General features: G+C 33.3%; 3 protein-coding genes across 4 annotated transcripts; 2 read left to right on the top strand and 1 right to left on the bottom strand.

The window, feature by feature from the left end:
* The first annotated feature begins 583 nt into the window (after window positions 1-583).
* Window positions 584-10645, top strand: LOC149728725 (uncharacterized). The gene is made up of 9 exons (XM_089889065.1): window positions 584-745; window positions 1286-1395; window positions 4378-4465; window positions 6029-6193; window positions 7183-7257; window positions 7755-7901; window positions 8263-8471; window positions 8946-8987; window positions 9337-10645. The coding sequence occupies exons 1-9, from the start codon at window positions 721-723 to the stop codon at window positions 9388-9390; spliced, it is 915 nt and encodes a 304-aa protein (XP_089745191.1). The 5' UTR covers window positions 584-720; the 3' UTR covers window positions 9391-10645.
* LOC149728724 (tetraspanin-18B-like) lies at window positions 9424-15587 on the bottom strand. 2 transcript variants are annotated; one of them, XM_089889063.1, is made up of 9 exons: window positions 15378-15583; window positions 14902-15028; window positions 14356-14426; window positions 14039-14113; window positions 13564-13659; window positions 12889-13131; window positions 12398-12493; window positions 11782-11853; window positions 9424-11384 (listed from the first exon to the last, which is right to left on the bottom strand). In XM_089889063.1, the coding sequence occupies exons 1-9, from the start codon at window positions 15447-15449 to the stop codon at window positions 11298-11300; spliced, it is 939 nt and encodes a 312-aa protein (XP_089745189.1). In that variant the 5' UTR covers window positions 15450-15583; the 3' UTR covers window positions 9424-11297. The 2 variants fall into 2 exon arrangements, with proteins under 2 accessions (XP_089745189.1, XP_089745190.1); XM_089889064.1 differs by lacking the exon at window positions 13564-13659 and having other exon boundaries at window positions 15378-15587.
* A 1503-nt stretch (window positions 15588-17090) lies between these two features.
* On the top strand, window positions 17091-25260 carry LOC149728723 (uncharacterized). The gene is made up of 7 exons (XM_089888290.1): window positions 17091-17430; window positions 17894-18055; window positions 18922-19067; window positions 20935-21192; window positions 21814-21987; window positions 22316-22534; window positions 24298-25260. Exons 1-7 carry the CDS (start codon window positions 17123-17125, stop codon window positions 24456-24458), a joined length of 1428 nt encoding a protein of 475 aa, XP_089744416.1. The 5' UTR covers window positions 17091-17122; the 3' UTR covers window positions 24459-25260.
* The last annotated feature ends 1523 nt before the right edge of the window (window positions 25261-26783 follow it).

Here is a 26783-nt window from a genome sequence, read left to right as displayed (position 1 = left end):
ATGTACAGATATCTATAGCAAGTTTAACATTGTCAAACTGGTTCATACGTCAGGCTGCGATTCTTTTCTCCTTACCACCCACCCACTATATTCTTATAGAGAGCAGGAATGAATTAATCAGTGACTTACGTTACACAAACAGTGTTCTGTTACCCCTTCTACCAGGCCGAATGTAAATGATTTTTAAACTGCTTATTTGGTATAAAAAACCGGAATATTTCCGACGTTTCGTTCTGTTACTTCTGCTACCAAGCATAATGTAAATAATCTTTCAATGGCTCATTTGGAATAAAAAACAAAGCGTATTTTTAATGTTTTGTAACATTCTGTTACTTCTGCTATCAGGCATAATGTATTTCCAACAATTCCTCGGAAATAAGCTACGTTTTTTTATATCAAATGAGCCATTGAAAGATTATTTACACAAACATTGTCCAACATGATTGTGGTATTTACTTTGCCGGAGCAATGACTTTACCCAAGAACTTGCGGTCGCTTAATATTAACTCAAGAGTTCAATTACAAGGCTTAGGCAAACTTAATCTTTCAGCAGAAATTTTCATATATAAATATGTCAATCTTTTTTTATCCTTTTTTCTTTAGGCTTATGTGTGTAGCACGCAGGAGACTTTTAGTTGCTGCTAACTGAAAATTTTTATTTTGCAGATTAATTACTAAGAAATGTGTTTGTAATATGGGTTAAGAAAACTCTGCTTTAAGATGGTGTATTTTTATCTTGTAGTAGGTGAGGATTTTTTAGAATTTGTAATTTATTATAGCCTATCCCAGTAGCCTATATAGTTTTTATTTAAATATATGATTTTTAATTAAAACATGCAAAAAACTTTTGGGTAAGATGGATACTGTTAGCACTTTTCCACTTCTATATTTCCTAATTGTGTATAACCTTTAGCAGATAGTTTTTCAAAATTTTTCGAGTCGTGAAGATACAGTAATATATATTTTTAACTATTCTTTGTTTACTACCAAATCGGACGATAAAAGACCATCTTGCCCCAAACCTACTACATATATATATTTTATTTTACACTTATAGTTCACATAATTATTAATATATATGATTGTAAAATAAAAATTGCTACTGTAATATAAAATAAATTACTGTAAAAATTTTTTTTTAAATAATAAAAAAAGTAGGCTATTTTATTTTACAATTATATTGTGTTACAAAATTAATATAGCCTATACAACTTAAAAACAAATTCCCTTCTACGAACACCTTTTTGTGTTTAGCTAATTAAATTTTTTTGTAAAATTTCTTTAGCTGGAGTTTTGCTCCTCACATCCAGTATACATGGTTGTCCCAACTGTTCCAATGAATGTGAAGCCGGTTTTATAAACTGTGTATCGTGTACGTGTGCCCCGTCATGCGAGGTGAGCAAAAATTTGGCCAATTTTTGGATTACAATTATTAATAGGCCCATAAGTTTTTAATGGGCGTATAGGTTTTTTAATTTAACATTATATAAGTTTTTACTAATGTTTTATACATGTTTGTCCATAATTTGTTGCAATTGCAGTTGGTTTGCTCTTAATTCTGGGCTTTTTTAAAAAAAATTAATATAATCATTGTAAAATTAATGAATTTACTGTTATACGCAATGTTTTATCTTTAAAACTTAAATTTAGAGGAGTCAATATGTAAGGCCTGTGAATATAATTTATTGTTTTATAGCTAGTACTCATAAAACGTTGGCATGGGCAAATATTTATACAAAACTTTATGGTTGTATAATCATTAATCGCTTGTCTTTTGGCAAATAACCTTTCATCTCATAAGATTAGGCCGAACAAATGGGCAAGTCTTAGTAGGATAATAGTATAATATACAAATCTCTTTAGCTGGCAAAGGCTCAAGGGGAGTATGAGGTGTTTATTGAGACCTACATGCAGAACTCTGATTATTACATTGTTTTTTGGGGCAATTGCTGCAAATTGGTGAATAAAGTAAAAGGCGTAAATCATAGGGTACACATTTTTAATTAATTTCTAACAAAATTTGGAGTGATATTTTTCGTAACAAATAAGAAAATTAATTGATTAATGTGGCAAATGCAATATACTTTGACTCTGCTTGTTTGTATAGACACCTAACAGCAGGGTAAAAGAGACATTGTAAAAATGCAGTAACACTTATAGTCTTCAAACATGGGAACATATTTCACAAACATATTTTGATCTGCCAATAATTTTGGATTGATACACAACTAGCACTCATGGAACATTTTTCACATATCTTAGTTATGAGACCCAGTTATTATCCAGATATATCTCCCATACCTACACTCAGTTGCCTGCATAGTAATTTTCTATGTGATAACCGAATAATTATGAAAATTGGCATGCAGCCTGAAATGTGACACCTTGTTTTAGTTGTTATCATGTTCAATGCGAAAGGGTTTAAAATAAGTTGGTAAAAAATGTTTTGCTTAAAATTTAAAAAATTATAGAAAAAATGAAATTAAGTTGAAAAAGTTTAAATATAAAATAAAATTAAAATTATTGGAATTTTAAATTTTTGCAGGCTAGTGAACTACTACAATTTTTTCCAATTTTGTATTTCTTTCTTCCTTAACAGCTATCATTTAATCAATACATCATTATAAGTTTAACATGTACTACAACATAAATGTTAGAATTTACAGTATATTCCTTTGAAAATCCACGCACATAATGTAATGGAAATTCACCGCTTCCCTTCTTACTTAAATTGCACGTATTTCTCCTGGTACCAAGATGTCTAGGGAATTTGTAAATATATATATTTAGGTCCATTTCCAACCCTCCCAAGGGTGCCTACTTTGCAGAATAATCCCACTTTGCAAAGTCAATGCCTTTCGTGGAAAAGTTCAAGGTCTTTCCACGCTTGAACCGCGAATTAAAATGTCCGATATTTCCCAAGTGATCGCACTAAAAGGTCGGGCAATATCAAATTCCCGTACAAGTCTTGTCGACATTGATTTCTTCACCGGACTTTGTGACTTGAAAGTTGAACAAACAACTCGAGTTATCTCCAAGTGGGGTCAGATCACTTAAACATAATTGTAAGATGGTAGTTAAAGGTATCATATGTCACCGGACGTTATCTCAACCTTCTGTCCAACTCTGTGCCCGATCGAGCGATCTATAGAAAGCGTATCTAATCCCTTCTCCACAACTGCATTAAGTGGTAAACAGTGTACAATTACTTTAGATAACACAGCTGTGGATCTTGCCCATATTATACTTAATTGCCAAAAGCAATATTCTGCAGGGTATTGAATTCGTTTACCCTGAATTTGGGATTTTGCAACAAAATGCAACAAAAAAAATTATCAGAAAACAAATTTCACTTTTTTTAGAATTTTTTCTAATTTTTTGTAAATACTTCAGGTTTTCAATTTTTCAAAAATATACAACTTTAAAATTTTAAAGTTTGTTTAACCCCTTATCATTAGGACCATGGTTTGTTGAAAACCACACTTCCTATGCTTATCAGTTTATTCTCGTGCCATGCTAAATATAGCATTGCCAGAGCATTCAGCCCAAGGCTTAAAAGTTAACAAACACTGGTGTTGCTAACTAAGGCTTACAAAACCTCTAAATACCAACTCCTTTTAATCTTGCCAAGAATTTCTTAAACCAGTACAAAACATGCTCTGTACTGCTTAAACTTGTAATTGTTTAAACTAAAAAATGGTGTCTTTGTTTCATATTTTAAAGCAAACTCATAATTCAGTTATTGCCTGCAATTAATTAAACTTGAAAAATCTGTGTCTTCTTTTTCTAATTTAAACTCGGAATTTAGTTATTATGAATAGGCTAAACATCTCTTCTGTTAAAAATAATTATTATACCAACATTTCGTCTGCTAAAAAAATTTTTTATGGCATTGTAATAAGAGACTGTATCTGTCAGTCGTCAAGTGTAATTCTGCTGTTGGTAAAGATTTATGTTGGTTTAATATTAATAAGCATAGTTTATTGAACTTTTAGTTGGGTTTTCCAAAATTTTTATTTAGGTTTTACATGACTTTTTATGTAGGATTTTCATATTTTATTCTCATATTTTATTACTACAGCATAGCGAATGTCTTTTTACTCATTTTTGCTTTTTTTTTATAAACCATTAGCTTTTTATTTTATGAAGGTTTTCTAAATTATGAGCAAGTGTTGAAATTTGTTGAACATTTCCCCACTTAATAAAATCTCTCTGTGTAAACCTATCATCAAAGCACAAACGAAAATCTCCCAAGAGACTTTACTTCCCAACAGAAAACAATCTAAGTCCATTTCCAAAGCCATAGTCTGTAGTGTAGATATACATTTGGCAAACCGTGTGCATTTCCAATTTAAAAATTAACATTCTTCTTTCCAGCTCCTGCAATGTACACCCCCAAGAGAATGCGTCTTAAAAGCAACTGAATGCCATTCTCTCCCCTGCCCAAAGATGCCATCTTGCATAGGTAATTACTATCAATACCCATATGGTTCAACTCAGTGTCTCATTACCCTGTAATCTTCCATATCAAAGAAAGTATGCTGCTGGGATATTTTTACCAGATAATGGCTTTGAAAGTTGATTAGGACAAGTTTAAATGTCGTCTCTTTCAAGGTTATGTTTAACTCATGATGGTAAAGGCTTGTTTCGGAACATGACAACTAATTCTGATTAATTCAGCTGTTATATGGCCTATATATCTGGCAGGGTTTCAATTCCCAATTACACAAGTACAGCAGACACGCCTGGCTCACTTAGGGTTCGTCATATAAACAAATTACTTTGGTAGCTGTCTCTTGGCCCACGTTTTGTAAACAAACAAGCGGGAGGTATTTCTCTCTTTGATCCTCAAATTTAATGGCGCGTAACTATTGCTATTATTGGTTAATTGACCGTTACGTTGTCCTTGTGTGAGTGTGGAACATACTGTTGTTTATGCACAGTTTATACAGCAAACAAATTACTGCAAACTCAATTTACTTAAAACACTTTAAAAATTCATTATCATCGCATAGACTTTGCACTAAGTTTCGGACCAATTTTGAAAATTTGAAAATTTTACCAATTTCTGGCGACCAAGTAACTTTATCTGTGCCATTAGCCTATTATGTAGTTTTTAAAATTACAAGCCCAAAAGTAATCTGTACAATTTAACTTAATGCTACATTTCGACATGAGTAGAAGTAATGATGTTCTGTAATGCCTTGTACGTGAAAAAATACCAGTTCAACCCAGTTTTTACCAGTTGGGAAGCTGTAAACTAGCCAAGATGAATTGCCTATTATATAACCTTTGACCTTGCAGTGATAAATTCAAATATAAAAGTCAAAAAGAGGTGTTTTTGTAAAATGACACTTTTTTAGTAAATTTGTTCTTTTACCAGTTTTAACAGTTTTAATTAAAAAAAATGTTTTTGTTTAACTAACACTTTTGCAGTTTAATTTGTTCGTTTAACATTTTTTCCTCATTTTTTTATAAACTGTAATCCATAAAATTCACTTCGACTTAAAAAAAAATTGTCGTAACGTTATCCACTACTGTAGCAGAATAATTACTGGGAACTAAAATATTGAAGTTATTTAAAAAATGCGTATTTAATACTTGTATCCTGAAAAATGGGAGTGTGGCAAATTGCTAGCAGGTTGAGCTTACACAGCAATTATGCCGCGGTGTAAATTTCCTGGTCTGACTATTAAAGTTGAAAATTAAATTGCATGATTTGTATATATGGGACATATGGTTAAGAATTACGATGTAAATATATGAATTGTTTATCGCAAATGTTTAAATTTGTTGTATAAACTAAAATAATCTGATAATATTTGGTAAATGGACAGTTGTTTTTGTGTCAATCTGAATTTATTAAGGTCAAATACATTATCAAAATTTTAGGCGAAAATAAATCTATAGCAAAGGCATTTTCTAAATCTGGTTTATATATATACAAATAAATTTATGTACATTAAAAGAAAAATTTATATATATATATAATATATCATTTAGTATTTTTAACAATAACGATTTTTAGACACGTCAAAAGTGTGCGCTGGTTCTCCATTAAGAAGTGATGAAGACTCTGTGATCCAGTGTGGATCCTCCAATGTCATGTGTCCTCCAAGGTACACGTGTACTCCTGTTTCCGGACACTCAATCTCTGTCTGCTGCATGGATGCTTTCGACGGAAAAGCACAAGGTAATTAAGAAGTTGAGAACTTACTTTAAATGATCTGCTGCATAGTTTCTAAAGTGCAAAAACCAGAACCCCTTTTAATTTCGGATAAATTCTAGGGGGAAATTTCTAAGATACACTTACAAATTTAAAAGCATATTCGTAAATCATAAAGAACCTGATAAATTAAACAGTTTGTTCATTTTGCTCTGTTCATTTAATCATTTGTATAGACAAGTATTCAGGATTAAAACTGGATGCTAAAACATATGATGTCACCCCTGTTTTAAAAGCTGGGTTTGCATGGCAATTGTGCTTTAAAAATTAAAATTATTGTGCTTTTAATGTGTAAAAATTTGTGTCAAACTGTATTCTGGTGTTAACATTTTGCATTTAAAATTTTTTTTTTTTTTTTAAATTTTTTTTAAAGTTTTGCCAATGCCGCCTAATTTAAAAAAAAAAAAAAAAGTTTAGCAATGCATGTTTTTATAAAAAAAGTGCTGTGTTTGGATTTGGTCGTAAAAACAAGTTATTTCTTTTAAACCTGACACTAAGCTTAAGTGCAAATTGCAAGTTACTTCACAGCATGCTTAGTGTCACTTTGAACATCCTCTATTGTTTGCACTGCGTTATACGCGCTCAACGGCTAACCACGTACTTAAACCTGACACTGATCGTAAGTAAAACGTGACACGAGGTTCAGGTTCACAAAATACACGCAGACTTGAGTAATTTTGCCTCGTCAGCGAAAAGATTTTCAAACTGCAAATAACACACAAAAATGTTTTTTTTCTTCTTTTATAATTAAATGTGGAAATAAATGTTTAAAACAAACAAATATAGCCAAAAAATTATTTTTGTTTAGTGTTTGCTGTGTTTTTTTGTTATATATAAAAAAAATTTTGATTTTAAGTTAAAAAAATCATAAACATTTTTTTAAATTAACCTTACCATTTTGTAAAGTTACAATAGTAAAAAAATAATTTTTTTAGCATTTTTTTTTAATTTTTTAGTTCCACCATTTCCAGAGATGAACATTTTCACCCCAATCTTATCAAGTGTCCCACCTGAAGACACAGATGAAGAATGTAAGTGTTTTTATAACAACTTACCACTTAAATAAATCCCCCTCAACCCAAATACTATGCTCTAAATACAGAATAAAACACACAAAAGTGATTTATTACTTTAAATGAAAATAAATTGTTTTTTTTAAATCAATTACTAATAAAGAGTTATAGTTTGGTGGGGTCAGATGGATACCGTTATCATTTAATATCCAATATTTTTCAAACATAATTTTAACAATTAACAACTATTCTTTAGAGTCATCAGGATATGGTTATATAATTTGGTAATAAATTCCTTATACATATATTATACAATTTGTTGGACTTGATTTTTGTCTGTTATGTGCTTCGTAGCTCTGGTTCCTGACTAAAATTCTGTAAATATTCTTTGTTTATAACCAAATAAAACAACAACAAAAAAAACGATTAAAAACCGGTCCCATCTCACCCCATTTTTTTCTCAATTTATTTATTTCATATTTTTAACATCTTTTTACAACATGTGATTCATCTAGCATGGGGCGAATGCATGGAATGTCCCCTTGACCCGTGCCAGGTTGCCTCATGCCCAGATTTCCCCGAAGCGATGTGCGTAACTAACGACTGTGACTGCTCTTCATGGTTTATTGATCACAATCAACAGAAAGTAGATTGCTACAAAAGTGAGTGGAAAAAAAGATGGTTCATTTTTTGGTATAAAAGTTGTGCAGAATTTGTTTCACTTTTTTGTAAGGAAATTTTTACCCATTAGTTGTGTAACTTGTAAAAAAGTTATGTTTTAGCACTCCCGTTTTAAACGTAAACCAGTTTAACCCTGCTTTTAATTGTCTTTATAAACAAGCAGGTCAAAATTATATTGCATTTGCCTCATTAATCAATGAGGTTTCTTATGTTTGACGACTATGAGTGTAACTATGACTAAACAATGTCACTTCAGATTTTCTTTAAAAAAATTGTTAAAAAATAAAAACTCTAGATTTTGTTCAAAAAATTAGAAAATGACTCCATGCATTTTTTACCCAGGTGATCCAGAAATGAATTTACCCCCAAATTTCAACCCCGAAATGTTTTTCACAACGACGACAAAATACCTTGCCCCCACCCCTACCCCACTGAACTCAAATTTCCCTGAAGATGGGGCCAAAGAAGGGGTAATGAGTGACGTGGTGATGTTACTTATCGTGGCATCGTGTGTGGTGTTTTTATGTGGAATCGCCATAATAATATACAGGGTAAAAATATTTATTGAAATAAAAACTGTTTGTTTAGATTTTACAGATTTTTATATTATAAAAATTGAATTTTAATTTTTCAAAATTTAGTTTTTTTTTCAAACTAAATTGATTTTTTTAACTTTTTGGTTAAAGTGTTGTTTAAAATTGCAAAATTCTTGATTTTTTAAAGAACCCAAAATTAAAGACTTATATAGTTTAACCTAAAAATGCATGAAAAATGCATTGTTTTTATGTTACACTGTGTGCAGTAAAGTCTGTAATGGTTCTTGGTTGTGCATTTTTTGGTTTTTAAGTTTAACTTTATATTTTATGCATGTTTAAATTCGCATGTGTCTTGGGCAAGGCTGCAGATTAAAATTTAAATTTTCTGTAATTTAAAAAAAATTACATAATGAGCACAAAGTTATAAAATATATCCAAAAACAGTTTTTTCTTTATAAACAAATATTTAATACAATATATTTGATATAGGTCGTGATAAGAAGATGGAAACAAAAGAGCATGCACAATCAGGTGTGTTAACATTTTACCAAAAAATGCCTCTGCAAATTTTGGTACAATACACTGGTTTTGAAACTTTTTTGATACGACAGTACAAGTGTTTGGAAAGTCACTGCACTGTTCTAATATCATTCATATTTACTGAGGGTGAGGGCCTGTATTGTTGCTAGTGGGAGTCCCTTTCAACATCATTTATAATTGTCATTCATATTTACCTCCTTGATGATTTATACTGAAACATCTCTGTTATAAATATGTAAATGCACAGTGACTTTCCAACACCCTGATAATGTAGTGTGGCACAAAACTCGTTTCTGTTTATTTTTCTACTTCAAAATTTTTATAATATTTCTATGTTCAGGAGAACGAGCAGTTAAAGTCGTTGAAAAATGGCGAGAAACCTCAGATCGCGTGAAAGGTGTTCCCCTTTACCCCAATCAGTCACGCATGACCGCACAACCACTGGAGCATGACATACGCCCCAAAACCCCGCTGCTCACTTTCCAGTGTTTCCAGGTGCCTTTCTCCGGGAACACTGTCTTTTTATTCTTCTTATTTTCGTCCTGTTATAAAAACGAGGTGTTCCACCGGTTTGTTACGTATTTTTATCGTTTTTTTTTATTTTGTTTTTTTATATGTGCGCTTATCAGTTCGGCTTTTTTCAAAATTTTTTTTCAAGAAAAGTTCTCGTGATATAACAAGCACGACAACTCGTACTCAATAGTTCCTTTATGTGCGTTATAGCTTGGTTTTCTAACAATCCCTAACTCTAGATAAATTTGTTCCCTCCTGAAATTCAACCCATGTAGCGAAAACAAAATTTTTTTAGTAATATTGAAAAATTATCCTGAAAAATTAATTTAAAAAAAAATATCCTGAAAATTATTTTTTTCTCCTTAAAAGGTGGTAAATTTTAAATTTTGGTGCTAACTCATGGAAAAAATTTCCTACACAATCATTGTACAATTTTTCACTTTGCGTTATTTTACACAAAAACGTAATTTTTCGATTGTTTTTATTAGGATTTGTAGAATTTTGTCAGCTGTATTACATAAGAAGCATGATTTACGTTACACTAGAGTTAAAAAACAAGCCTTACAGAATTTTTATACCTTTTTACGACAATTTTTCTATAAGTACCAGCATTGCAGTGCTTTATAAATAACTCTTATACTCTTAATGCAACTTAAATTTTGATAATTAATTAAGTTTTTAGCCTTAAATATTATCAACTTTATTGCCTTCCCAAATCAGAGCACCAGAAACTTAAGTTGTAACGTAGCACTTTTAGAGCATGTTAATGGTGTATTTATGTTCTGGTGTACCCTCGCCTTTTTCCAATTCGAGCAAATTTTATATTGTTTCTATGTATCCAACTTTTAGCTGGTGCTTCCGGACAAATCTGGATTTTTTCTGTAATTTCTCGTTTTTTTTCTTACTTTTTTAAACAGCAATTGAAAATTCGTATTATTCTTTTTCCAACTTAAAAAAAGCAATTGATAAATTGATACCTTTTGATTTTCAACAGATTTTTAGTTAATTTTTTATGGCAAAAATATTATCTTAAAACGATGTACAAGCATAGGCCAAGACGTTTTATGTTCATTTAGTTTTGCGTTGTTGTTCCTGTATATCTGCACTGTCAACAATAGAAAACTAACACACAAAGATTTTGTTTGAATTTTAGTATCAAGTTAAAATACATTATAGTTATATACATAGATTAAAAAGGTTAATTGTAACATACTTGGTAACTCGTAAGCTGGCATGAGATGCATGAACATCCGTGTTACAACGACTGTCGTTTTCCGGCCACGCGAGGATAAATTAAGTTACATTCATTCATAATTTATAGGCTTTTTTGCATGATGTAAAGTTTAATTTACAGATATATAAGCTCTTTTAAACAATGTAATAGGCTATATAAGTGGTAAAATATGTTATAAAAACTGCTGAAAAATAACAACTGATTCGGCCATACTTTACCAAGGAAGTTACAAAAATGCAGGTATGTAGTTTGCTGGTATGTTTTTATTTTTGGACTTTTGCTATAATATACAATCGGTTTTCACGAGCAAGTAATAGCGTCGAATATTACAATATTCCCTGTATGTATAATATATATATAGTCGGGTGGGAGAAGACAGGGCACCTTTAGCACGCAATATCCAAATACCGTGTTTTCAACAATTACCAACGGTCTATCAGAGCCGTGGGGATACGATTATATAATTCTCCTAATGTTCTTTGTTTACTAACAAATTGGACGAGAAAATAGAATGAAAAGGTGTCCCATCTCCCCCCTCCCTACTATGTCGCTGTTCAAGTAACTTGTCTCATCTGGCGTCGTAAATGTCTCGCAGTATCAATACCTTTGTACAAACAGCATGTGATGATCAGTCCAAATACCTGGTATAAAAAAGAAGATTTTTCAATACAACTATTATAAGCACGAATATCCTTGCAAAGCAGTCGGGTAAAAGCATAGTATACTGAAGTGATAACTATGGTAAACGTCTGAGTGTTGGAGTAATGGGCCAACTATGGCCTACATCTCAACCAGCACCCATATAGAAAAGTATATAAGATAGAATAGCTTAATTTGCTAGTATTGCGCAACATTAATTGTAAAGCCCATATACGAACAAAAAGAAAAACAAAAATTCAAAAACAATCACCCACAAACTTACATACGTGATAACTCGTAAGCAGGCATGAGGTGTATGAAACAGCACAACCGTGTTATACTGACTGCCGTTGCCCCGCCATGCGAGAACAAAACCAGATTCATTCATTCACAATTTACCTCAATAACCAATATTCCTATTACAAGACATCCAAGAATCCAAAAGTAAACTCCTGACTTCTTGGCACACCCCTATAATACAAATCAATACGTTTTTATTGTATAAGAATGTGGTGTTATATTGCCTACCGATGCCATTTAGGCGAAATATATAGTCTTTTAGTACATCAAATTGGTTGCGGACTTGATTTTTGTCTGTTACGTTTTCGTGGTACCAGATTCTTACTGTATTTTTTTAAATAATCGTTTAACTATGAGCACCAGATCAGGGTCAGCTTTCGTGGGTTTAGTATCCAAATATCCTGATTGTGTTTTAAACAACGGTCTATAGAAGTCGCGAGCATACGGTTTTACAATTCCGTGAATGTTCTTCGTTTAATACTAAAGGGGACGATAAAGTAGAATGAAAAGGTGTCCCATCTTTCCCCAGCCTACTATGACAGTTTCTATTCACTGTGAGTCAGACGAGTGCTCTAAAGTTATACATATAGTAAATATAATTATAACCCGTGTAAAGTATATAGATAGATTACTTATGTTCCCAATATTGGTTAATGCAGAAATAAACTCAGCAGCTAAATACAACATACACCATGATTACAACATGCTCCTATACCTCAGTGTAAAGATATTCAACAAATATGTCTGGCGTATTCGGGTTCCACTGTAAACATTTTTCCAAGTCTAAAGTGGCATCGGCCGCTTCTATTAGCTGTAATGTAAAACGTGTTTGAAGAACTGGTGTACCTTGTTATAGGCTACCTGGTATATATATATAGTTGTATACTAAGATTATTTTTTCGTTTGGAAATTTGTCGTTCAGAATAAACGAATGTGTGTAATTTATTCTTTTTGTGGCAGACAACTACAGTCGTTTTAACATGTATTTTTTCATACACCTCGTGCTCAATTACAAGTTAACACGTATATTAGTCTTTGAGTATTTATTTTTTAAAGACTTTCTATTACCACTATATTGAAACAACTGCTGTTAAAAGTGTTTTACCCAGAAAGCAAACACGTTTACAGCCGTAGCAGCGTCGAGTCTCGAACGCATATACCTTCTGGCCTATAGGCAATAAAACCTAACCCTAAAGTTATACATACCGATGTCTTTAAACAGCATGCACTGGGTATGTATTGCTCTCTCGCAACCAGAAGCCATTCTCGTTCCTCATTCAACGGAGAACTGACGATTCCGTCAAGATATTTTGTTTTTTGTTTGTTTTCGATTGAATCGTTCATGTTCGTTTGTTGTCGGTTAAACGACGTTGAAGTGTTAGGGTCATGCTGTTTCACCCAGTTGCTATTTTGCCAGTCTTCTGGGCCGTTTATTCCGCAGCATTTCCACTAAAGAGTTAAACTATTTAAATTAGTTATAAATGAACATTTTCTTCTTTTTTTTGTGACTGATAATTTGCACAAGCTATTAGTGACCACTGGGTTGAAGCAATTGACATTGAGTATCTTGTCCATATAGGACACACACGCTCATTCATTCAATTAGACAAAGGGTATATAGTAAAAAATATAGGTTGATCGTTACTATATTTCGTCTGTTTCAGTGCATTCATTTAATGTACACCTTTTCGTTCTATTTTCTATTCCCATTAACAATTGACATTGCTTTTATTTTAAAATCGCGAAAATATATACGGTTATATAATTCAGCGAATGGATTTTGTTTACTTCCATTTAAAGTGGGACAATGAAAATGAACACATGGGCCATCTTACCCAACCTAATATGTTGTTATAATTATATGCCTGGTGTATATTATACCACAGTTTGTAGTGTGTCCCAGTTATCAGTAGTAATTCTATGTTCTTTCATATTTCCATATCTTTCTCTCAACGAAACGTCCATGTAGGCAGTTACCTACAATTAAAACGCCAGGGTTAATTTCGTGTTTTTCCATTTCATTTATATATGAGAGAGTGGGGAAGATGGGACACCTACTCGTTCTATTTTCTCGGCCCATTTAGTAGTAAACAAAAATCATTCATAGAATTATAAAACCGCATCCTCACGACTCAGATCGTTGTTAATTGTTCAAAACCCAAGCAGGATATTTAAATCTTCTGGGCAAAAGTTGCCCCATCTTTTCCCACCCTACTATATGATTTTTTATTGCTACATAATTCGTATAGGTATATTTTATATTAATATACCTCTGGGTTATAGGCAGCAGGGCGCTAACCACTTTTCCGTTAAATTTACTTCATATATTAATTTTGGATGGTAAATCATAAATTACCTTTGGATAGTAAATAAACGCCATGATCCCTGCAGTGATCTCTGCAACGAAAACCCCCAGAACGACAAAGAAAAACTGAAACAAAAAAAGTGAAATTTTTAAAACAATTCCTAATAAAAATGGGGCATTTGATTCTGATAGTAGGGCGGGGAAGTGTTTTAAACGATTAACAACGGTCTATGGGAGTCGTGAGGATACAGTTTTTACAATCCCTTGAATTGTCTTTGTTTACTACCAAATGGAACGAGAAAATAGAACGAAAGGGTCTTCTCCCGCCCTACTATATATTTATATATATATATAGTTTTATGTGCTACCATTAAAAGTAGGCATTTGCTTTCAGTCAGTGCACCGCAGCAACCAAGTACTCCAAGAAGAAAAAGCAGACCTGAAAACAATAAAGTAATTAAACAGTTATAATTTAAAATGCATAACATTTTTTTTAACAAATTAATAACCCTATCCAACCCCGTGGCACAGTAATTAGTGAGCATGCCTCTAATCCAGAGACCTCCAATCCAGAGGCTATGCGGTTTCATGGCTCGTCTCTGCTACTATTGTGGGCGTATGTGCGCTTTTGCGAGACACTAACCGAAAACTGCTCCAACCCAGTGGCCACTAACGGGTTGTCTAAATTGTCAGACATACAAGAATAAACAAACACCCACAAAGTTACATACGTGGCAATTGTAAGCGGGCCGGAGGTGTATGAAACAAAACACCCGTGTTATAACGACTGTCGTTTTTCAGCCACGCCAGAATAAAGCAAGCTACATTCACCAACAAGATTGTGCAATACGAACGTTTAGGTATTTATTTGGTATTCATATTTTTTTAAAACCTATTAACAAACAATTCTTTACCTCCGACAAACAAAAGCAACCACACCCCAGAAAATATCGCCGAATTCGAAACTGATAATATTTGCCGAAAGCTTGCTCCGTCCACAACTATCCAAACACCAACGCTGAGTAATGCCCCTCCGCCGATCTATGAAATATGCTGTTTATATGAAACAGAGAAACTGTTTCATTCCATCTTATCATTCCATTTGGTGGTAAAACAAATTCAATAAATTATAAAACCGTATCCTCACGACTCCCATATACCGTTGTTACCTGTTATAAACACGATCAGGATACTTGGTTGATACGTTTTAAAGGTGCACCATATTCCCAACCCTACTCTACATTCATTTATTTATTTATTCAACATATAGGCAACAAGATGTCTCGTATGTAAGAAATAGAACTCAGGACGATCACGTTTAAGAATACGGATCACGTTTAAGAATAATCTTATAAAGTAGCCTACATTCGGTTGAATTCAAATAACTTACCGAAAAAAGTAGATTAAACAGAAACATAATGTATTTGATAATCGGAAAGCAGCTTTTACCAGCAGCAGCCATTGCCTAAATAATATATCTGTGTAACTAATTACATAAAAATCAGCCAAGTTAGGTCTCGCTAAGGAACGGAACAGGCCCATAACATGCTATACAACTACCGCTAAGAGTCTAGTGTCGGCTAATTCTAAACACTATACAACAAAACACCAATTTCCAATCACCTATTCTTTCTGAAAAAGGCACTCGCACGATATTCTCTGACCTGAAATAATTTGCGCACAATTAGTTATCTTGTCTAGATATCGACCAATGTGTGATTAATTAAATAACTTGATTAAGTTACGTTCAACCAATATTCTGAACGTTGTATATACTATTTTTACATTCCAAATCAATTTATTGTCGGTAGCGGATCCATTTCCATCTATCCTTGTAGAATATCGTCTTGTCACGGCATCTTAGTTGTCTTATATAGTGTCCGTATATTAAAATGAAAAAATATGGTCTTGTATAGTAGGGTGGGCGAAGTTGGGACCTTTAGCACATAATATTCAAATATCCTAATCGTGTTTTAAACAATTAACAACCTTTTATGAAAGTTGTGAGGATACGGTTTTATAACTCTTAAAATATCTTTTAAAACTCTATATGATTATAAAAAAAAATGTTTTTTGCATACAATATACATTAAATCTAATCTTTACCGCTTTAAAGCTGATCTCAACCGTAATTTATTGCACATATTTTAGCATTTACAACCCGTTGAAATATTTTTATTCACGTTGCAAAAATTGAGCAAGGATGTACAGGCCAGCCAACAAGTAACTATAGCATCGTCTGGTGCTGAATTTTCATATTTTTCTTTCCGCCAGATGACGTGCTTGAGTATTTGGAAGAGATTTCTTATTTTGCATGAGTGTTGAAAACCTAGTATGCAGTGCGGTTACACAATGTATGTTTACCAGGCTTGCATAAAGTCATAGCTAATATGGTTAATAGGTAAAGTTTGCTAAAACTGCTGAGCTTCGAGTATTATGTGAATGATAATACTGTTTGTGTTGTTTTCTAGAAATTGACAAATTTGTTTTGTACCAACAGTACAGTATATTAGCGTTGAAATTTATAAACATGAATGGCTATTTTTTATTTGGGATTATGCTTTTAATCAAGTTATTGCTCGTGTGAATGACCTATAGTGAAAGTATTCTTAACACTAAATATTAATATATTATCATTCTAAAGTTTTATTTCTGTTTTGTATGCTTTACCCTTTTAACAAAGATGCTTATCAGATTTACCCCAATATGTAATATGGTGCTCATTTATTAAAAAAATCGAAAACAACTAATTACATCAGTTATATTTAATGCGACAGATGCGCTAGCTTTTTGGCAACGAGTTGTTTAATGTCTGTTAAAGTACTAGAATTGGCTCAATTTTTCTTTCTCGTCAATTGATGTGGATTTTGATTGATAACTCATTTACCCTCTAAATAAGTGGAATTTACCCCCAGGGGTAAATTTACCCCAGTTTAAGAAATGCTGCAGTCTAATCCATATACCAAAAAACCTCTAACCCCTATAGCCATTAAGGAACCATTAGCCCCTTCCCTAACTAACAACCCCTTACTACCAACCTCCAACACTTCCCACCAGCGTAATACATTAACATACCCCAGGATTTTTTCATATTGCCCAATTAAACAATTTGTTTTTGTCATAGACTCTTCCGAAATGTTAGCAACACCTTTTAATATATGGCATGTGGCTGGAGTGGTTTTAGTCTTGGCAAAATCCCTGGAAGCAGGACTGTTGCCAGATAGAGGAAGCAATTCGAATAGCTCTGTCGGATTATTCACCCCAAATCAGCATGGCGAATGCAAGATGCTGCAGACCAATCTTTTCCTGCTCGATCTGGCTTGTGTTTTGAAGAAAAAGGCCAGGGCAACCGCTCACGAGTTGACCTCCCCCTCACTGGCTGCTTGTAAAAGAGTCTGCTGTGAATGGTCAGAGGGGCCATGTGACTTGGTGTATTGGAATAGGTAAGTTGTAAGTATCAATGCTCGATACTGATATCATTATGTGTCTTGGGCAAGACACTTATGGCAATTGCTTCAACCCAGTGGCCACTAATCAGCTGTCCAAATTGTCAGCCACACATAAAAAAATAAAAAATTTCCCAAAAAATATTCACCCACAAAGTAACAAACTTCGTAACTCGTAAGCTGGCACGAGGTGTTTGAATAGAACACCCTTGTTTAACGACTGTCGTTTTCCGGCCCCGCGACGATAAAGTAAGTTACATTCATTCAGGTAAAATGGGTTTTTGAAATTGTCAGCCAAACATAAAAAGTACATAACAAAATATCACCCACAAAGTTACCTCATGGAAATTTGTAATGAAACAAAATGTGTTACAGAGACCATTTCTCACTATGCAAGGTTAAAAAAGTTACATTCATTCATTCATTCAGCACACCTTAATTAAAATTTGTATTTTTCCAGGTACCACAAGTGCGTTGTGATGAACTATTACGTGCTAAGCTTGTGTCCGCTCATGTCACCAACTCTAACCTACCCAGGAAGCTACACTTTCACTTTACTGTTGAGCATCACCCAGAGAGTTTCACCTGCACTTAAGCAGCATTTGCTGTTAAAAGGATACAGGTACTTAATGATGGCATACTTTTAATTTTTTCTTTGTAACTTTGGCAGAAACACGACAAGATTTAATTTTTTGTTTCTTTTAAAACTTGTAGTAGCCAAATTGGTTGCACAGCTAAAAAAGTAAAAATATTCATATTAAATATCATTCATATTTCATACTACTGTGAAAATGTTGAATAAGATAATATTAGCTCTGCCTTTAAAGTGCGATGCTAATTTTAGTTGTAAGACACAATGTTTGCATTTTACACAAGACTGTTAATATTTGCAGAAATGATTATTAAGTTTGTTTTCTTATAATTATAATGTAAGTGCAATGCCATTAGCTTCTAAGTAGCTTTATTCCCATGGGGGTAATGGAAAACTATGGCCTGATTTTTATGTCCCATGGTGTGCCACACTGTAGGGCCTTACCTATGTAAAATAGCTTTATACAAATTGGAATATTGTTTTATTTTGTACAATATATAACAAACAACAAAACAAGTGCGCAAAATTACAAACTATTACTCGTTTATGTGCGTTATTAAAATCAAATAAAAGGTATTAAAACCAGTGTGCCAACTTATACTTGCATTTGTATTGTATGCTAATTGGCCAATTCTGGCCTGCATTCCAAGACCTCACTCATACAGAGTGTATAGTAACTTTTGCTGATTTTGCTATATTAAAAATGCAATAACATATGCAAAATAACCCTTTAAAAAGATATATATATAAACCTTTTACCTAAAAAACAACATTTTTTAAGTTTTGAGTTAGGTTTTTACGTTTAATTTTTTTTTTAACTGTTAAATCTGTTTTTTTTTTACTTTAAATCATTTTTTAACATTTAAATCAGTATTTAATTTTGAATCTGTTTTCAGTTCTCGAATTGCTGAATTCCTGGGATGTGGAGCTAATTCCTTTGTATGTAACAACTGGCAATGTATTGAGAAGGGACAAGTATGTGATGGTATTCAGCATTGTGTTGATAATTCTGATGAAAATCAATGTCCCCAAATTATTGTAGGTAAGTGGCTGTGTTAAAGTAGTATTTCACAACCAGCAGTGTGTGTAAATGTTTTTTCTGGATCTAAAGTATTTCTTTCTGCCAAGCTAATTTTATTTTTGTTATGAATCATATGGAATTATTGTAGTACTAATATTGAAATATAGCATAGTGTTCAAAAAGTAGTACCTCTTCTGTAATATATAGTGTTTATTTAACAATGGATAACAAGGGACGTTTTTCCACAAATTTTACAAAGTCTAAAATATCCTCACATTCCGTTTTTTGTGCCAACAAATATTCCTGTTCTGTCATTATTGATCGGTTTTTCTGCTGTTTCTAATCAATAAAAGAATTAACGCAGGTTATTTTTAAGATGTTGCATAACAGAGGCATCTTAAGTACTTTTCAGAGGATTTAAAGCGATTCTGCGTTTTAAATCCTGATTAATTTTAGTGTAGTAATAAAGTAAATTCTTTTTCATTTTTTTTCAGATATATATATATATATATATATATATATGTAGTTTTTAATTTTTTTCAGACATTTTATAAATTATTACATATTTTTATTACTTTAATGTTTAATAATGAAATAAATGGATTTTTAGAAATATTTTTGTCCAGACATTTTATATTCAGTAACAAAAACTGTTTTGTTTTTTACTCTATTAGTTTAAAAGTTAGTTTATTTCAATATTTTAATAGCTTATAGCTTCAATGGTTTTACTTGTTAGTTTTCCGAATTTTTATTCTATATTTTTACGCCAAAACATGGTTTTATGTTTGCCATTTAAATTCGTTATCTTGTGTTTGTATATTAGCTTATTAGTTTTGATTTCCATTCTACTTGGGTGATGTCCTACAACATGAAATGTAATAGGACCTGAGATTTGTACCAGAATTGGCCTGTTAAGCTTGCATGTTTATTCATGAATTGTGTAGGCTACTGTCTAGACTAGTAGAGATATGATCTGCTTTGGTATTGGAGCGTAACCATATTTACAGCTAAATACCTGAAAACTATTTAACCATGACAAAGCATGGCGTGTACCAGACAACGCTTAAGAGTAACCACCCAACTGTATCCGAACATTTTACTTTTAATGCATTTCTTATTGAACTTTTACTGCAAAGTTGAAATTGGACTTTGAACCAAAATCAATAAGAATTTAATCAACGTGTAATTAGCTGAATGAATCAGCAATTGTAGTTTTAATTTTAAATTGTGTTTTGCTCCACTTGGGGTATTATAATTTTAAAAAGAGTTTCCACACTGTTATAGTTAATTAGTTATGTTCTTATGTAACCATCTATTATTTAATTGCAGGCAAAAAACATAGTATTTAAATCATGTGATCAAAATACTATTTCATACATGGTCATACGCCACAGTATGAGACAGTTTTTTTGGTCTTTATAATTCTTTAAATTCTTATTCTCTTTGAGTGAAATAAAATAATAAAAATTTATGTTCAGGCAATATGTAAAACTAATAAGCTGCACTAACGGTTTTGTAAAAGTTCTAAAAATTAACCACAAAAAACCTGTATAAAAAGAACTATTTTTACCTTACACATTTCTTTTACCCGCTTTGCAATGCATCGCCCCGCTTTGGATGCATCGACTTTGATATTTAAAACTAATATGCTACGTCACTGTTTTAAAAAAAAATTCTTTTAATTAATCCAGCAAAAATTATAAAAAGAACTATATATATATATTTTTTTTTATTCACACATTTTTTTACCGCGTCGCAAGGTGACACATGCATTGACTTTAAAATTTAAAACTAATAAGCTGCATTACAATTTTTAAAAAAAATGTTTTAATTAATCTAGCAAAAAATATAAAAAGAAACAATTTTAATTCAGACATTCCTTTAACAGCTTCGCAAGGGGATAAATGCATCGACTTCAAGGGAAACTTTGTTGATAATGGTGCTGAGTACACACCTTTCGGGAAAGCAGACGAATGCCAGATGTGTATTTGCGGCAACAACAGCCAACCCTCCTACTGTTATTCCCCCACATGCAACAGCAGGATGTTGACGGATTGCGAGGGCCCAAACCCAGATATTTGCTGTCGTTGTGACAAATCGGGACGAAATCACCCAGATGAACCAACGGACTCGGAAGAAAATGACAGTATGTTGGTTAAACCAAAAAAAAAATTAAAAAAAAAATATTTTTTTTTTAATTAAACCCCCCCCCCCTTTTTTTTCTGGTTGCGCCACTGGTTGTAGTAGTTAGTATATGGCTTATGTAGTAGATATTGTTCGCTGTATTGGGTATGTTTGTTGTTTAACTGGTATACTGTGTGTTATTTAACTGGTATAGTGTCAGTGTGTGCTGTTTAGCTGGTATATTGTGTCTTGTTCAACTGGTATACTGTGTGTTGTTTATCTGGTATACTGTTTGTTGTTTATCTGGTACACTATGTGTTGTTTATATGGTATACTGTATGTTGTTTAGCTGGTATACTGTGAGTTGTTTAGCTGGTATACTGTTTGTTGTTTAACTGGTATACTGTGTGTTGTTTATCTGATACACTGTCTTTTGTATATCTATTATACTGTGCTGTTTATCTGGTATACTGTGTCTTGTTTATCTGTTACACTGTGTGTTGTTTATCTAGTTTTAAAAGTAACCAGCTACATTTCCAACTACAATCTAACAATTAAAAAGTCTATACATTATTTAATACATTGCAAAAACTGCATCATTTTACTTAAAATACACATAACTCATTACCAATATTTTTAATAGTGTTCGTCAACCTATCTGGAACTCAACGTCTTATAGTGAGTTGTATGTCCGTGCTTGTGGTCGTCACTCTTTTGCTCTTTTTCTCTCGGAATCTGATGCACAGAGCACGAGGTGCAATTATCCCGAGTCGACATAGAAGAGATAGATCCCATAACACATGGATGTCACAACAGTGTAAGTGAATAAATGATTGTAACTTACTTTATCCTTGTGTAGCCGGGAAACGACACTCGTTATAACTCGAGCATTCTGTTTTATACACCTCGTGCCAGCTTATAAGTTACCAAGTATGTTACTTTGTGTTTTTTTTCATTTGTGTGGCTGATAATTTGGACAACCCATTACTGGCCACTGGGTTGAAGCAATTTCCAGTAAGTATCTTTCCCAAGGACGCATACTCCCACAATGGATGCTATTCTATCTTCTTATCCCATCTTAGATGCTATTGTATCTCATCTTACCCCACAGTAATATAATATCCAATAAACTTATTTACACACAGCACTTCCACCTACAAGAGCCTTCATGGGACGTTATTGTAGCAGCAGTGATCGTATGAGTTTTGTTGATCCCAACGATAGCGAAGACATGTCTGAACCCCCACCCTCGTACAGTTCGTTGAAACCAGCCACCCGGAACGAACGTGGATCAAGGTCTTCAAGCGGGGAATCACCCCCCTCGTACAACGCAAGCATCACCTTACCACCAGCGAGTCCAGAAGGTAAGTTGAACGAATTAGAGTATAACCCAAAAAAATAAGTTTAAAAATTTATTTCGCATAACTAATGTTTGTGATAATAGTAGTAGGTTGGGGTAAAATGGTACATACAGATTTATTGATAATGTGAGACATTTGCGACGCCAGATGAGGCGAGTAACTTAAACAGTGATATAGTAGGGTGGGGGAAGATGGATTGTATTTTCATACTATTTTATCGTCCCATTTGGAATCAAACAACGAATATTTAAAGATTTATAAACTGTAGCCTCACAAGTCTAAAAAAAGCGTTGTTGATTGTTTAAAACACGATCAGGAATGAATATAACTTGCTTTATTTTTGCATGGCCAGAAAGTAACAATTAGGTTTAGGATGTTCTGTTTCACTTCGTGCCGGCTCACAAGCTACTATGTATTGTTTAAAACACGAATGTAACTATGTGGGTGATCTATTTATGTATGGCTTACAATTTGGATAACCCATTAGTGACCACTGGGTCGGTGCAATTTCCGTGAAGTGTCTTGCCCAGAACACATACCCATAATGTCAGGAACCAAGAGAATGAATGCCATGTTTATAATAGCATTTTCACACTTATGTCATCATCTCATAATTTATTAATGGGTTTAAACTTCTGTGTAAAATACTCAATAACAATGTATATGCCTTGCTCTGTGTTTTTAGATTTATTGATCAAATTAGATTGACTGACAGTTGTTATAACACAGGTTTACTGTTTCATACACCTCGTGTTAGCATACGAGTTATTATGTATGTTATTCTTTAGGTGTTTTTTTTGGGGAGGATTTTTTTATGTGTGGCTGATAATTTGGACAAGCCATTAGTGACCACTGGGTTGGAGCAATTGCCGTTAAATGTCTTGCCCAAGAACACATATGCCCACAAATGATAGCAGCGACGAGCCTTTAACCCATTACCTCTGGGTTACAGGCAGGAGCGCTAACCACTTTGCCACGGCGCCGGTAATCCTATATTTCCTGATCATGTTTTAACAATTAACAACGCAGCTATGCCTATATATTTCTGTAAATATTCTTCATTCACTACTAAATGGCCCGTTAGGAAAGAGGATGACCTGACCCATCTTAACCAACAATACCAGCATACACTTTCGCATTATTCTGATTAGCCTAAAACATTTATAAGCCTCAGAAAAAGCCTTCCAGTCGGTAGCGAGAATTCAGTTAGAATTTATAATATTTACTTCTGGCAGCTTCTTAAACTTTAATATTTCATGAACTGTCCGGCTCTGTGTGTGCTGGGGTCGTAACTGAAGGTTACTGTTTGATGCTCGATACTGACCGTTATAAACAAACAGAGACAATAACGGCAATTGCTCCAACCAAGTGATCCCTTATGGGTTGTCCAGATTGTCAGCCATACATTGAAAAAAATTAAAACATAATAATTATTAATTGCCCACAATATGAAATACCTGGTAACTCGTAAGCTGGCGCGAGGTGTATGAAACAGAACATACGTGTTATAAATAACGACAGTCGTTTTCCCGCCATACGAGGCTGAACTCATCACCATAACTATGGTAAAGTGAGGGAAGACAGGGCACCTTTACACATAATATCCAAATATTGTGATCGTTTTAACAATTAGTTACGTTCTATTGGGGTCGTGAGGATACGGTTTTATAATTCGTTGAATGTTCTTTGTTTACTACCAATTACAACGAGAAAATAGATTGGATGTCCCATATCCCCTACCCTACTATATAATCAATTTCCCCCAGCTACGTCATCGTCGAGTGCGAACAACCGCGACGACCAGGTCACGCAGTCAACCGTGTCCGAACACGTGATACAATCCGAGCCAATCAGGAACGAGGAACCAATCAGCCCCGTCAGTACAACTTCATGCAGTCCACTACTCGTCGAAGAACACGACCAGTGACGTCATCACGACGTTAGAAACGATTTCGTGACGTCAGAAACAATACGTGACGTCATCCAGGTTTAGTTTGTCTGGTTTCCCCATTTTCGTTGTTAAATTTATTGTTTAAAATTTCGGCAACTGATATACCGGGTTTTTGACCCTGCTGTATTTAAATAGATGCGTTCATTTTATCAGTGTTTTTTATCGCCCGATACTTTGTTTCGCCATTTTTGATCTGTTTTTGATCAAAATATGGTCTTCAAAGATTTATCTAGCAATTGTATCACACGTCGCATAGGTTCTTTAACACGCGTATGTGTCGCTTTAAACTAGTTTAAACCAGTTTAAACCAGTTACAGGCGGCGCGTAATTGTGGTTTAACCTTCAGGAGTTCGTTTGTTGAAGCGTTAAGATTCGCGGTTCTTACTGTAATTTCAGTTGCGATTTCTTGGTTTACGCTGCGTGGTATAAAGACCTGTGTAATAGTATTACTAAGTATGAAACGCGTGTTAAGAAAAAAAAGAGTATATTTATTCTTTTTTTATACTGTGAATTGAGTCGTGCTGTTTTTTTAGCACAAAGCTCTGTTGCGTAAAATATCACTAACGATAAAAAATCACCTAACGAATTTTGTAAGAAGTAATTGACGTTCGTTTACGGTTTACAGTTATTTCCTAATTGCCACCATTTTTATTTCCCACTTGTTTTGTTTTCTCGCACTTTTTGCTTAAAGCGTTCATTGTACATTCCTGTTAATTGTGAAGTTTTAAAGCCGCTGCAGAGAGAAGCTTATTAATAAAACTATAAACTGCAAAATAAAGGTCTTTAACAGTGGAGTTTTACACAAATACACCTATCTCATGACTTATTAATGCGTTTAAGTTCTATGTCAATATGCAAAACACGCAACAACAGTTTATATGCTTCATTTGCACGAAATTCAAGCTGTTTTTTGGATTTTTTTGGCAAAATTAGTTCGATTATGTAAACAAAAACACGCAGTTCCATTAACAACAAAACGAAATAACAGTGTAAGCTATATGCCGCTGTTTTTTTTTTTTATTGTACAAGTTAGTTTGATGATGTAGACAAAAACATGCGAATCACTAAAAAAACAGCAAATTTCTACATTCCAATTTGTTACTGTTACTTTACATCAAAAACCGTCTTGAAACGTCTAACGCTAATTATTGATTTTAATTTTCACGGAACTCGTCTGCAGTGAAATCAATAATGTACACACTGTCGTAACGTCCGACATGCGTTGTACAAAAACAACTCATTGATTAAACCGAAGTCCAATGACCTATAGACCTAACACGATTCCTTAGCCAACGGAAAGACATGGCGTATAGTTTCATTAATGCATTTTTAGATACAGTTAAAATTACTTAGCCTCGCATGGCGGGGTAAAAACAGTCATTATAACACGGATGTTCTGCTTCATATACGACTTACCACGTATGTAACTTTGTGGGCGAATATTTTTTTTTTTTACATTCTTGGCTGACAATTTGTGCGACGCATAAGGAAACATTGGGTTAGAGCAATTACGAGCGTCGAGAGTTAACGACATGTAGTACTATGGTTTAAGATGGAATAAACCGTTAACATAGAGATCACATATTTCCTGATCGTGTTTTTAACAAGTAAAAAACATATTTTAGAGTCGACTATGATTATTTAATTCTGTAACTATTCTTTGTTTACCACCAAATGGGGCGCGAAAAGAGAATGAAAACATGTTTCATCTTATACCCCATTTTACTATATAAACAGAGTCGTGTTTATGAAAAAAGTGTCAAGTGTAGAACAAACTCGTATATACACGTTATGAAATTTTCATGAAGTACTTCACTGTAACTTAGAGCTTAGGTGTAGCGAGAAAAACAACGAAAATCGATCAAGCATTAGATATGCAAGTGTTACAGTGGTGGTTACGCGTTCAGCCGCGGGTCGAATTTCAACATAACGTCATTTGTGGTTCGAGTCGTGGTTTAACAGCATTATACATAACAAATATACTGTTACTGCCAGGCTTATTTGTGCTTTTATTTTGGCTAACCGATGTTTCGACTTCCTACGTCGTCGACATCAGGATGAAATTACAAATGATGGGAAGAGGGGAAACCTTTTTATTCTATCTTTCGTCCCATTTGGTAGTAAACAAAGAATATTCAAAAAATTATAAAACCGTATCCTTAAGACTCCCATAGACCGTTGATAGTTGTTTAAAACACGATCAGGATATTTGGATATTATGTAAAAAAGGTGTCCTATCTCCCCCCACTGCACTATACAATATTATGTTATATGCAAAACATGTTATTGTAGTTTTATATA

This window comes from Ciona robusta, chromosome 11, assembly GCF_009617815.1.
Source record: "Ciona robusta chromosome 11, ASM961781v2".
Taxonomy (NCBI): domain Eukaryota; kingdom Metazoa; phylum Chordata; class Ascidiacea; order Phlebobranchia; family Cionidae; genus Ciona; species Ciona robusta.
Note: the sequence above shows the minus strand (reverse complement) of the source record. Positions and strands in the feature narration are given on the sequence as shown.